General features: G+C 26.9%; 2 protein-coding genes across 4 annotated transcripts; both read left to right on the top strand.

The window, feature by feature from the left end:
- Positions 1 to 239: 239 nt before the first annotated feature.
- Wbp2 (WW domain binding protein 2) lies at positions 240 to 9,814 on the top strand. 3 transcript variants are annotated; one of them, XR_012721393.1, is made up of 6 exons: positions 240 to 396; positions 1,964 to 2,138; positions 3,127 to 3,496; positions 3,660 to 4,187; positions 6,368 to 6,436; positions 6,580 to 6,807. XR_012721393.1 is itself a non-coding variant. In XM_075304248.1 (6 exons), the coding sequence occupies exons 1-6, from the start codon at positions 341 to 343 to the stop codon at positions 9,261 to 9,263; spliced, it is 1,269 nt and encodes a 422-aa protein (XP_075160363.1). In that variant the 5' UTR covers positions 240 to 340; the 3' UTR covers positions 9,264 to 9,814. The 3 variants fall into 3 exon arrangements, 2 of the variants coding, with proteins under 2 accessions (XP_075160363.1, XP_075160364.1); XM_075304248.1 differs by lacking the exons at positions 6,368 to 6,436; positions 6,580 to 6,807 and adding exons at positions 8,844 to 8,935; positions 9,216 to 9,814; XM_075304249.1 differs by lacking the exons at positions 3,660 to 4,187; positions 6,368 to 6,436.
- Positions 9,815 to 11,082: 1,268 nt separating this feature from the next.
- LOC142235311 (uncharacterized) lies at positions 11,083 to 14,630 on the top strand. The gene is made up of 2 exons (XM_075306567.1): positions 11,083 to 12,684; positions 14,556 to 14,630. Exons 1-2 carry the CDS (start codon positions 11,083 to 11,085, stop codon positions 14,628 to 14,630), a joined length of 1,677 nt encoding a protein of 558 aa, XP_075162682.1.
- The last annotated feature ends 56 nt before the right edge of the window (positions 14,631 to 14,686 follow it).

The raw sequence follows: 14,686 nt of genomic DNA, 5'->3' as shown, positions 1-14,686 counted from the left end.
TTGAATTCTAAGGTGGAGGGTAATGCCTGTTGTTTGTTGAGAACGTGATTTTCTCGATTTTATTAATAGTCTAAAAAGTTGAAAATAGCTTGGAAAATTTTTGAATTAGACTATTATTCAAACGTTTGTATACAGTGGAGAGAGGTTGAACTATAGTTCTAATCATATGTTTTCAATAGTTTACATTCCAAAATACTACCCTGCTTTCTACTACTTTATTGGTCATCTCTGGTATGAATCATTTTTGACATTTCCAGAAAATATTTTTCCTATTAGCTGTACGGAGGAGGTCACAAATAAACAAACACTTTTTAATTGCAATTAAAAATAATTGAGAAAAATGTCCGTTAATACGGCTCACGCCAACAATGGCGTACTTATACATGCTGGAGAATAGTAAGTAATAAAATTAATAATTTGGAATATAAATAATAGGAAAAGTATGGTGAAATTCAAAGTATGTCCAGAGACATTTCAACGAACAACACAAAATGCGAAATAGACGATGATGATGTTCTAATTGGCCCAATGACGTCTTATCTGGTGACACCATAATTCCCATAAAATATAAAAGATTGCAATATCTAATCTTTTTGGTTTACGGTGGCATTTATTAATATATGGCTAATCCAGATGGATCCTTTGAGAAAGGCTCGTTTCCATTATTTTGAATAATCCCAATAAACACCAAACCTTTGAAAAATGCAAAATTTCAACAATTTTTCAAAAATTTTTTCAAAGGATTAGGGTAATATTCAAATTGAGAAAATGTTGAGAAAATCGCGTTCTCAACAAAAAACAGACATTACCCTCAACAGTGAAATTCAACACATTAGCAATAATATCTCAAGTGTTATCCTCAAATTGAAATGCATCGCTACTCAATAATTTGTCAAACAATTTTCGATGCGAGTCAAATTCAAAATTAACATCGTTGCAAATACTTTTCAACCTAAATTTGTATGAATGATATCCCCACTTCAAAATAAAATATATAATAATACACTACACTACATAATACACTACAATACCATTTGATAAATAATAATCTTATTAAACATATCAACAAATAAGAACAAAAAAAAAAAAAAAAAACAACAAAACTTTAAATATCTTCAACATTATTAGTAAACACTTTTGCATTGATAATTCGATTTCCTTCCTTTTGGTGTCATAAAACAGCATTAAAATTTATTAACATGCGGGCAAATTGAAATTAGGAACGTACTGGACCGCGTGTTAGAATTGATTTCCAGCAGAAGGAATTCACAAAATATCCATTTTAAACTGATAATAGCATATGAATTAAACTGACGAAGTGATGCACATTTTCATCCAGAAGTTGTTGATTTCAACAATTTGTTGTTTTTAACAATTTTAATTGGTTGCACTTGTAACGTTTCTGGAAACTTTTTCTTGTCGATAAGCCACTCATTTTTCATTGGTCAGCTTCTTATTGTTTGCAAGGATGTAGCATCCAAAGATTTTAGTTTTCTGGAAAGAGATTTAAATTTAGTGACTTCCTTAAAGTTTTATTTCATTTTTTTATTTTTTATTTTCACTTACCTATTTTTATAAACTATTTGGTTATTTGCTTAAATTTTCCATTTTTTTATTTCTTGCAATTGACCACGAACTTCGTTGCACAAATAAGTATTGAAAACCACATGGTTTTTTCGTTGCATTTTAGGGTAGTGTTTTGTCAAAGTTTTCTCATATTATCTTCAACACCTTTTCAAAGATTTCGTCAACAGTTTGGCAAATTGGAAGTAATTCGCAAACAATTTGAAGATGTATTGAAGATGAGCTATTTCAAGTCAAGTTGAATTTATGTTGAAAATTATATTTACACTAAAACTGAAAAGTTGTTGCATTTGAAAAACGCTCATCCTGTGTTTATTGGGATTGTTCCTTTACTCCTTAGCTTTTGAGTATTTATTGATTTATTTTTTCTATTCTGCAGCATATTACTCCATAGCGATAATGTAACCATGGAATTTTCCGGCCAGGACAATCCCGTCTTTAAGGGTACCAAAGCCGGCCGCATCTATCTAACATCACATCGTGTAATTTATAATAGTAAAAAATCTGGCGATGAGATGCAATCATTTAGTGCTCCATTCATAGCTATGAGTGATGTAAGTAATAAATATAGATTAGATGTAAGTTTTAAATCTTGATTAAGCTCTGCTTAGGTCAAGATCCATAATATCTAAGCGATGAGGTCATAAAAGGAAATGGATAGCAATCTAAATTTAGGTCATGTTGCGCAAATGTAGAGCAGAATCCCAATTTATTTAACTGTGGTATATATTTCCCAAAAAAGTTAGGATTGTTAAGGAAATCTGCAATTTAGAAACCCTAGAATTATATTCAGTAGTACGAAGTCTCTTTGCTATGTTGAGGTCCTTGTATCATAATAACACTTTGCAGTTTTGGGGCTCGCCTGCACAAGACTGTTATGATTTTAATGATGTAGGCCAAATAGTACTGGAATTGTACCATATTGGGCCACTTTTAGCCAAAAAAAAATTGACATAGAAATAAAATTTTCTACACACAAACAATTTTTTTTCTGATTCAATCTCGAAATTAATTGATCCAATTAATTTTCAATTGAAATGTCTTCAATCACAGAAATGATAGTATCAATTAAAAAATTAATTGAAGGTCAATTAATAAGTTAATTGACCCAATTAAAAAATTAATTGATACTATTATTTTTGTGATTGATTTTTGTTTCAATTAAAAAATTTGTTGAACCAAATAAATTTTTAATTGAATATTTTTTAAAACTCAATTAAAATTTTAATTGGAAAATTTTTCGTGAAATTTTTTTGTGTGTATAGAAATAAAATTTTGAAAAATTTTTCTACAGACATAACATTTTGAACAAATTTTCTATAGAAATAAAAATTTTACAACATTTTCTATAGAAATAAAGTCTTGGCAAAAAAAATCTATAGAAATAAAATTTTGCAAAAAAAAAAAAATCTACAGAAATAAAATTTTGCAAAAAAAAAATTCTATAGCAATAAAAATTTGACAAAATTTTCTATAGAAATAAAATTAATTAATGACCGTTTATTTTCACTTAACTTTATTTTTATTGATTCCAAATTTTAGGTTGATTTGGAACAACCTGTCTTCGGAGCCAATTATATCAAGGCAAAAGTTCGTGCCCAACCCAATGGCAACTATATTGGTGAAGTGAAATTTAAGCTATACTTCAAATCCGGCGGTGCCATCGAATATGGCATGGCCTTGTTACGTGCCGCAAGAACTGCTCAAGAAAACTACACTCGCGGCGGACGATTTGCTGATGATCCACCACCATATACACCATCGGGTAACTGGCATGAAGCTCCACCACCAGCCTATGAACCACCACCAGGTTATTATGGTTGGTTACCACAACACGATGCCTTTAGTGGCCCAGCACCTAATACTGTTTATCAGAGTGATAATCCACCCCCATATCCGGGTATTGGAGGACGTAAGTATTTGAAAGAAGAAAATTGAGTAGTTCTATAAAATACTCGGCTTTTGGTTTTTCAATTGGCTTTGAAATTGTTTTGTTTGTTTCATTCCAAAATTTGTTACTCCGTTTACCCCCAAATATTCCGTTTGTATCTGCCCAATAATGTACATATGTGTAGCTCCAGCTTACGGTGCTCCTACTGCTAATAATAATGGTCCTCCATATGGAGGACCACCAGCTGGTTCACCTAGCTATGGATTTACTGCTCCCGGCGGTTATGGTCCCCCAGGGAATGGCGGATATAATGCTCCACCCTATGGAGCTCCGCCATATGGCGCTCCTCCATATGGAGCCCCACCATATGGCGCTCCTCCATATGGAGCTCCACCATATGGGCCTCCACCACAATCTGGATCTGGATATGGAGATCAGCAGCAACAAAATTTGTATCCAAATGTACCTCCGGTACCTCAAACTCAACCCTATAATCCAACACAACCCCCTTATAATCCTACGGCTCCGAATAATCAAGGATGGGGTGGTTTCTCTGGCCCGTCGCCTGCGGAACCACCGCAGCAACCCCAGCAGCAGCAACAACAGCAGCCACAGCAACGCAATGTCTCAAACAATTCGTCTCAACAACGAGAAGAGCCACCCTCTTGGAATGGTTTCTCTTTGCCACCCGATGATCCACCATCATCTCAACGTAAGTAATGCAAATTTGTTTTTCTTTGTGTTATATTTTTGTGCTTAATCTCTCATAAAATATCAGAAAACATTCACTACACTTTACTACATACACATACACACCGATCCGATATTAATGCAGTTTATATTTCTAAAATTATCTACTATATCGAAATGATTTTGGATAGCAAATTATAATAACTCAAATTAATCCTAATTTTGTCTGCTAACAAAATCGGGCTTGAAAATTCATTCACGCTTTTCAATCCAATCAATTCTAGTTAAGGGCCTGGAAATCCTGCTTTTCATTAAAAAAAAAAACACGAAAAACTCAAATCTAAAGAAAACCTCCAACTATAACTTTGCAGAGTGGATGATATGTGTTGCAACCAATTTCAGGTTGATTTTCTATAAAAATAAAATTTTGCAAAAATTTTTTATAGAAATAAAATTTTTACAAAATTTTGTATAAAATTTTGCAAAAATTTTCTATAGAATTTAAATTTTGCACAAATTTTCTATACAAATAAAATTTTGCAAAAATTTTCTATAGAAATAAACTGTTGCAAAAATCTTTCTATAAAAATAAAATTTGGAAAAATTTTTATATAGAAATAAAATTTTGCAAAAATTTTTAATAGAAATAAAATTTTGCAAAAATTTTTAATAGAAATAAAATTTTGCCAAAATTTTTTATAAAAAAAAAAACAAACTTTGTAAAAATTTTTCATAGAAAGGAACATTTTGGAAAAATTTTACTGACAAATTTAGAAATAAAAATTTTGGAAAATTTTACTGTTTTTACAGACAAATGTTATTTATAGAAAATTTTGTGAAAATCTTAATGCTATAGAAAATTTTGTCAAAATTTTATTTCTATAGAAAATTTTGTCAAAATTGTATTCCTGTAGAAAATTTTGTCAAAATTTCATTTCTATAGAAAATTTTGTCCAAATTTTATTTCGTTAGAAAATTTTGTCAAAATTTTATTTCTTTAGAAAATTTTATCAAAATTTTATTTCTATTTTTTAATTAATTAAATCATTTAAATAAATAAATATAATGAAAATTCTGAAATATATCATCTTCATTTCTGGAAACACTGTGCACACCATATCACAATACAAAACATTCTGGTTTTTGTTTTTCTATTTTGCTTCTACCATTGAGGTATTATTCTTTTTAACAATGATAAAAATTTTGGAAAATTTTACTGTTTTTTTTACAGAAAATTTTGTCAAAATTTTATTTATGGAAAATTTTGTCAAAATCTTAATGCTATAGAAAATTTTGTCAAAATTTTATTTCTATAGAAAATTTTGTCAAAATTGTATTCCTGTAGAAAATTTTGTCAAAATTTCATGTCTATAGAAAATTTTGTCCAAATTTTATTTCTTTAGAAAATTTTGTCAAAATTTCATTTCTATTTTTTTAATTAATTAAATCATTTAAATAAATAAATATAATGAAAATTCTGAAATATATCATCGTCATTTCTGGAAACACTGTGCACACCATATCGCAATACAAAACATTCTGGTTTTTGTTTTTCTATTTTTCTTCTACCATTGAGGTATTATTCTTTTTAACAATGATAAAAATTTTGGAAAATTTTACTGTTTTTTTTTACAGAAAATTTTGACAAAATTTTATTTATAGAAAATTTTGTCAAAATCTTAATGCTATAGAAAATTTTGTCAAAATTTCATTTCTATAGAAAATTTTGTCAAAATTGTATTCCTGTAGAAAATTTTGTCAAAATTTCATTTCTATTGAAAATTTTGTCCAAATTTTATTTCTTTAGAAAATTTTGTCAAAATTTCATTTCTATTTTTTTAATTAATTAAATCATTTAAATAAATAAATATAATGAAAATTCTGAAATATATCATCGTCATTTCTGGAAACACTGTGCACACCATATCGCAATACAAAATATTCTGGTTTTTGTTTTTCTATTTTTCTTCTACCATTGAGGTATTATTCTTTTTAACAATGATACATATTCGAATGTCGTATATGTTTTTATTAATATAAATAGTTTTAATTATTTTAATTGCCTCAATTGTTATAACACTCTAAATAATTTCCACAATAGATAAAACAGACATTACTAATGTGAAAAAAAAACTATACAAACACTTGAGACATTATTACATATTGCGATTTTTTGTTGTTTCTTCTTTTTCCCCTCAACAGGCTAAGACATTCAACAAATTTTAAAATAAAAACATCAAATCTCAATCCCGTATACATTTTATCTTGAAGGTAATTGTTTGTTTTTGCTTCTGTTTTATTCTCAATAAATCGGACATAAAACAAAAGCCGAGTTTATTTTGATGATTTTAGAGAATTTTATATTTTTGGTTATTTCATATTTCTTTGGTTATTTCATATTTCACAAATTTCAGGTAGCACTGTTTACTATCAATATTACCAATATCCTCAATATACACCAGGATTTGTATTTGTTCCTGTTCTACTTCCATGTTAAAATATTTTGTTATTTTTCTTGTTAAAAAAAAAAGAATGTGTGTTGTCTTCGATGATAATGTGTATAGTAAAATTCATATTTCGATTGCATCAAAAAAACGATTCACCAATAAATAAACATAACATAGTACATTATTATTCCTAAATGTTAGCTTTTGTTGTATTTGTCCAAACAATAGACAGAGTGGTTAAAATTGTCAATAAAAAGGAAATATGCAAATTTCATTTGCAATTTTTACATGAGAACTCAAAAAACAATTAAAATTAAAATGATTTATATTGACCACTCAGTTTATAAGAAAATAAATAACAAGTTCTCTGTCAAAAACAAAAAGTATATAAAGCTTCAGACCATGATTTATCGCGTAATAAGGATTGTCATCAGAATCAAAAAGTTGTATTTTTCCACATTTTGCAAAAATTTGCTATAGAAATACAATTTTTCAAAAATTTTCTATAGAAATAAAATTTTGCAAACATTTTCTATAGAAATGAAAATTTGGCAACATTTTCTATGGAATAAAATTTAGCAAAAATTTTCTATAGAAATAAAATTTAGAAATGAAATTTTGCAAAAATTTTCTATAGAAATAAAATTTTTGACAAAATTTTCTATAGAAATAAAATTTTTGACAAAATTTTCTAAAAAAATAAAATTTTTGAAAAAATTTTCTATAGAGATAAAATTTTGCAAAAATTTTTTATGGAAATAAAATTTTATAAAAATTTCTATAGAAATAAAATGTTGACACAATTTTCCGTTGAAATAAAAATTTACAAAAACTTTCTATAAAAAGAAAATTTTGCAAACATTTTCATTTTTTATAGAAATAAAATTTTGCAAAAATTTTTTATAAAAATAAAATATGAAAATTTTTTATAGAAATAAAATTTTATAAAATTTTCTATAGAAATAAAATGGTGACACAATTTTCCGTTGAAATAAAAATTTACAAAAACTTTCTATAAAAAGAAAATTTTGCAAACATTTTCTATAGGAATAAAATTTTATGAAAATTTTCTATAGAAATCAAATTTTATGAAAATTTTCTATAGAAATCAAATTGTGCAGAAATTTTCTATAGAAATAAAATTTTGCAAAAAAATTCTATAGAAATAAACTTTTATGAAAATTTCTATAGAAATAAACTTTTATGAAAATTTTCTATAGGAATAAAATTTTATGAAAATTTTCTATAGAAATAAAATTTTATGAAAATTTTCTATAGAAATAAAATTTTGAAAAAATTTTCTATAGAAATAAAATTTTGACAAAATTTTCTATAGAAATAAAATTTTGACAAAATTTTCTACAGAAATATGATTTTATGAAAATTTTCTATACAAATAAAATTGTATGAAAATTTTCGATAGGAATAAAATTTTATGAAAATTTTCTATAGAAATAAAATTTTGTAAAAATTGTCTCTAAAAATAAAATTTTTTACAAAATGTTCTATAGAAATAAAATTTTTGACAAAATTTTCTTTAGAAATAAAATTTTGCAAATTTTTTCTATAGAAATAAAATTTTTTAAAGTTTTGCAAATTTTTTCTGTAGAAATAAAATTTTGAAAAAATTGTTTATAAAAATAAAATATGAAAATTTTTTATAGAAATAAAATTTTATAAAAATTTCTATAGAAATAAAATGTTGACACAATTTTCCGTTGAAATAAAAATTCACAAAAACTTTCTATAAAAAGAAAATTTTACAAACATTTTCTATAGAATAAAATTTTATGAAAATTTTCTATAGAAATAAAATTTTATGAAAATTTTGTATAGAAATCAAATTTTATGAAAATTTTCTATAGAAATCAAATTGTGCAGAAATTTTCTATACCAATAAAATTTTGCAAAAATTTTCTATAGAAATAAAACTTTATGAAAATTTTCTATAGAAATAAAATTTTATTCAAATTTTCTATAGGAATAAAATTGTATGACAATTTTCTATAGAAATAAAATTTTGTAAAAATTGTCTATAGAAATAAAATTTTGTAAAAACTTTCCATAGAAATAAAATTTTGTAACAACTTTCTATAGAAGAAAAATTTTGCAAAAAATTTCTATAGAAATAAATTTTTGAGAACATTTATGTGAAAACTCATGTTTGAAGTTTTATGTTTTTAACACACATTCATTCTTACACATTTATTCTCGCCCCCTTAATGAAACAGATTCAAAAGAAGCAGAGGCATTGGCGAGTGCATACAACACAACTGAAAATCAAAGACCTGGTCCAAGTAGAGGCATGCCACCAGCTTATGAGGTAAGTTATCTATAATAATACCCTCTACCATAGAATGAAGGGGGGTATGCTAGCTTTTTCATTCCTTTTGAAATGTATCGAAAGATGTCTGTATAATTTTAATTTATAAACAAAATAAATTTTTTGTTAGTTACTGGGTTGCAATCTTTTAATTAAGCCTCTATGTTTGGACCATTGCTGCAATAGCACACAATTTCTCAGTCGAAACCTTAGTAATAAGTTTGCTGGTTTTTTTGTCGTTTTATTCAAGGTCTAATACTATGTTTTCTTTTCTTTTCAGGATCTACCTCCAACCTATGAGGATTCCAATCGTAAAAAATATCAATAATTTGTTGATAAAAATCATTCCCTTTATCTAAGCTAAAGATGAATGATTTAGCTTGGCTTACATAATTAACCAAATGCTTTAATTAATAAACAAAAATATGTAAATTTTTCTATTAAAATTTGTAAAATTTTTTTCATCACCAACATGAGGACTACATTGGTCGTTAATTTCATCGAGTCTTTGATTTATATATGCAAGCTATATTCTTTAAAACATGTTTATATCCATATATTTAATTAAATGTACATGATGCTTAAGGAGTATAATGCAAACAATTTATCGAAAACCCTATATGTTATAAATAAATATATAGTCACAATTATAATTACTACATTATTGTTGATATTTGTTAATAGCTATGTTTTTATTTGACACTAATACTACATTTTATAATTTCCAAACATGTTTAGGTATTTTTTCTTTAATTAACAACAACATAATAAGATTTTATAAAAAGTAGTATATGTCAATGCAATTTTATGGTTATTTACATATGATATATATTGTAATAAAAAACAAATAATAAAATGTAATTTTTGAAGCCTTTTCAATGATCATGACTTTATTTATAGGAAAATGCCTAGGAAGTGTAAAGAGAAACAAAGTCATTTTTTGGTGAAGGTAAGTAAAGTCGACTATCAAAAAATTTATGGGGAGGTTCGAGTGGATTTAGTGAATTATTTGAATCTAGTCTGATAATTGGTTTTTGTTGTATCCCCTGGGAATTTCATGTATAAAAACAAAAAGGGAATTTTGACAAAATTTTCTATAGAAATAAAATTTGGGAAAAATTTTCTATAGAAATAAAATTTGACAAAAATTTTCTATAGAAATAAAGTTTTGACAAAGTTTTCTATAGAAATAAAATTTTGACAAAATTTTCTATAGACATACATTTTTTACAAAATTTTCTATAGAAATAAAATTTTGACAAAAGTTTCTATAGAAAATAAAATGTAAACAAAATTTTGAATAGAAATAAAATTTTGCAAAAATTTTCTATAGAAAATAAAATGTAAACAAAATTTTGTATAGAAATAAAATTTTCACAAAATTTTTATAGAAATAAAATGTTGACAAAATTTTCTATAGAAATAAAATTTTGACAAAAATTTCTATAGAAATAAAATTTAGCAAAAATTTTCTGTATAAATAAAATTTTGGCAAAGTTTTCTATAGGAATAAATAAAATTTTTGCAAAAATTGTCTATAGATATACAATTTTGCAAAAATGTCTATAGAAATAAAATTTTGACAAAATTTTCTATAGAAATAAAATTTTGACAAAATTTCCTATAGAAATAAAATTTTGACAAAATTTTCTATAGAAATAAAATTTTGACAAAATTTTCTATAGAAATAAAATTTTGACAAAGTTTTCTATAGATATAAATAAAATTTTTGCAAAAATTGTCTATAGAAATAAAATTTTGACAAAATTTTCTATAGAAATAAAATTTTGACAAAATTTCCTATAGAAATAAAATTTTGACAAAATTTTCTATAGAAATAAAATTTTGACAAAATTTTCTATAGAAATAAAATTTTGACAAAGTTTTCTATAGATATAAATAAAATTTTTGCAAAAATTGTCTATAGATATACAATTTTGCAAAAATTGTCTATAGAAATAAAATTTTGACAAATTTTTCTATAGAAATAAAATTTTGACAAAATTTTCTGTAGAAATAAAATTTGACAAAAATTTTCTACAGAAATAAAATTTTGACAAAATTGTCTATAAAAATAAAATTTAACAAAATTTTCTATAGAAATAAAATTTGGCAAAAATTGTCTATAGAAATAAAATTTTGACAAAATGAGAGACAGATATACAGCAAATACAGTGGTACAAACAAGAAAATATTTAAAGGACAATGACGACATTCTGATTCTAACTAGTGACAAAGGTGGAAAAACAGTGACAATGGACAAAATGGAATACAATTTAAAGATGAAAGAGATTGTACACGATATGTGTACGTACAAACGATTAAAAGTGGATCCTACTTCAAGACTCCAGACAAAGAATAATAAATTAGTGGATAAACTGTTTAACCTTAATATTATTAGTATGCAAGAAAAAAACAAATTGACAAGCAGGACCGCAATAGCGCCAAGGATTTACGGTCTACCAAGAATACACAAGGAGGGCACACCATTACGACCTATTTGTTCGTCAGTAAACTCACCTTCGTATAATCTATGCAAATACATAGTAAACATATTAAAGAATATTACAGAAGACTCAAAATACAATGTAAAAGACTCGATAGCCTTTAAGTCTAAAGTGAATGACATGCCAATACAAGATGACGAAGTTCTAATCTCCTTTGACGTTGTATCCCTGTTTCCAAGTATACCCATAAACTTGGCGATTCAGACGATTGAAAGAAAATGGACAAAAATTGAGCAATATACAGAAATACCAAAGGACATATTCAAAGATTTAATAATATTTTGCATTAAGGATACACGATATTTCAAATTTGAGGACAGAGTTTATGAGCAACTAAAAGGCATGCCCATGGGATCCCCCGCTTCACCAATCATAGCGGACATCATTATGGAGGAACTTTTGGACGACGTATTTAAGAAGACAACCAAGCCTCGTGTAGTAACTAAGTATGTAGATGACATATTCGCCATTATAAAAAGATCAGACGTCGAAGAAACTCTTAACGCTTTAAATTCTTACAACCGACAAATCCAATTCACGAAGGAAGAGGAGCTGGACCAAAAGTTGCCATATCTTGACACAATAGTTCATAGACAAGGTAACCAACTAAAATTAAACTGGTATCAAAAACCAACAGCTTCTGGACGTCTACTTAACTTTTATTCCAATCATAACAAACGTATCATAATTAACACTGCGACTAACTTCATCAGAAGAGTACTCAGCATTAGTGATCCTGGATTTCACTTGGAAAATGAAGAGAAAATTAGAAAGATACTTACCAATAATGACTTCCCAAAAAGAACAATTCAGAATCTAATAAATAAGGTAAAATCGAAACAGATGAACAACAAAAATGAGAGTAACGAAAAAGTTATGAAAATTTACAAGCCAGTGACTTATATAGCTGGCTTTTCGGAGCGACTGTGTAAGTCTGATATATACGACAAAGATAAATATCAGCTCGCGTTAAAGACTACCAAAACAGTAAAGGGACTATTTAGCAAAACTAAAACCAAAATTAAAAATGACGATAAAAGCAATATAATATATAAGATTAAATGTAAAGGTGACAAATCTAATTTATGTCAAAAGACATATATTGGCACTACAATGACAAAACTCAAAACCAGACTATCTTCTCACAAATCTGACATTAAAGCCACTGACAAACCCATGGAGCAGAAAACAGCACTCGCGGCCCACTGTGCGCAGACTGGTCACAAGCCAAACTTTGAAGGGGTAGAAATTTTAGACCACGAAAACAATTACAGACGCAGATTTACTCTTGAGATGCTACACATTATCAACACTCCACCTGACGAGAGAATGAATTACAAGAAAGACATTGAGAACTGCGCTCGAATATATAGACATACAATACAAAAGCACAATAGAAAGTTAAATTCAGTGTAAAACAGAGTGTGAAGCTGTGTACACCAGAACAAATGTAAATTATAATAGTTTAATAATTTATTGTTTGGTTTTGTTTGTTAGTGATTTTTGTAATTAAATTTAAAAACAATTTTCTGTTTTTTGTTTCACTTCAGCCTTGAAAACGGTTTTGACGAAGTCAACCGAAATATTGGAAATAAAAATAAAAGAAAAACATCATATCTACGTTTTTTAATCGACCTATAGCCGAAACTATGAAAAATAATTCTTAAAATTTTTTATAGCAATAAAATTTGACAAAATTTTCTATAGAATTAAACTTTCGACAAAATTTTCTATAGAAATAAAATTTTGACAAAATTTTCTATAGAAATAAAATTTTGACAAAATTTTCTATAGAAATAAAATTTTGACAAAATTTTCTATAGAAATAAAATTTTGACAAAATTTTCTATAGAAATAAAATTTTGACAAAATTTTCTATAGAAATAAAATTTTGACAAAATTTTCTATAGAAATAAAATTTAGCAAAAATTTTCTATAGAAAATAAAATGTAAACAAAATTTTGAATAGAAATAAATTTGTGCAAAAATTGTCTGTAGAAATAAAATTTGGCAAAAATTGTCTATAGAAATTGTTGATGAATGGATGAACACTACCTTTATTTTGCATCATTTGTGCTTTTTTGTATTTCGTACCTTTTACTCATTTTCCATCACTGTATTTTCTTTTCTGTCATCTCAGTTCTTTTTTGTATTTTTATTTAGTCAGACAAATTTATTCAAGTAGATCGGTCAAGTCAAATACAGTCCACTAAAGCAAATAAACTCCGCTGTTATTATTTCGAAAGGTTTTAGTTGGGGTTTATCGAGACAAATTCATAAACATTTATTGGTCCTTCTGGAGTCGGATCGCGATTTTTAGACATTCGCAAAATCGGTATTTATGGTCTTACGTGTGAAAAGAAGGAATTTGTCATAGTGATCGATTTTTAAACAATGTGAATTGTGAAATACATATTGACGTAAATATGTATGAAAAATTGTGTTCGTCGAACAAATAGTCAGTCTGACAAAAGGATGATGCAATATTGTTAAATTGTTTGTATATACACTGTACACGAGTGACGGGCATATACGTGAAAGCCTCGGTACAAGACATACTTAATCGGTATACATACATACAAATAAATCGTTTGGTTGCAGGAGAAGATCTGTTGTGAATGCATGTATCTATGTTAGCCATACATACATGCATTTGTCATGAGAGTGAAAAATAAGGGTTGTTTGTCAGCTACATGTTTCGTGCGTACAATCGTTCATATACATATGTACATGTTCTAATGTCTCTCAGAATTACCAAAGTTTAACGACAGATCTACATACGTAAATAAAAGCGAAGAAGGAAAAAGAGTGATTGAGAGCATTGACGTCGTGAATTGTTGTTGTTGAAGGAATACGTTGGATTTGAAATTTGTGTTTTGCCTAATTTGTGTTGAGCTTGTTGTTGTGTCTTCGCCTTTGCTATTACTCGTTGTTTGTGTTTGTAATATATGTATACTGTTGCCATAAGAAAAAATTCGTTATTTTGAAATTGTATGAATGTATGTGTGTTGTTTACGTCGTAAACTGGAACAATCGGTTGGTGAACGATTCGTGTGTGTGTGATTGGTTGCCATATGACTACGATTATGTGCGTGTATTGATTTATAAGGCAGCTAGTGGATATTTCGGCAACATTTGAATGGTATTTGCAACATTTGAACATTGGCAACATTGAATTGGTTGCATGATTTTAACGTATTTATGTGGAATTTCGATTGTCAATATTGTTTGCATAAACACTGCT

The sequence above is a fragment of the Haematobia irritans genome, chromosome 4 (genome assembly GCF_050003625.1).
Source record: "Haematobia irritans isolate KBUSLIRL chromosome 4, ASM5000362v1, whole genome shotgun sequence".
NCBI lineage: Eukaryota > Metazoa > Arthropoda > Insecta > Diptera > Muscidae > Haematobia > Haematobia irritans.
Note: the sequence above shows the minus strand (reverse complement) of the source record. Positions and strands in the feature narration are given on the sequence as shown.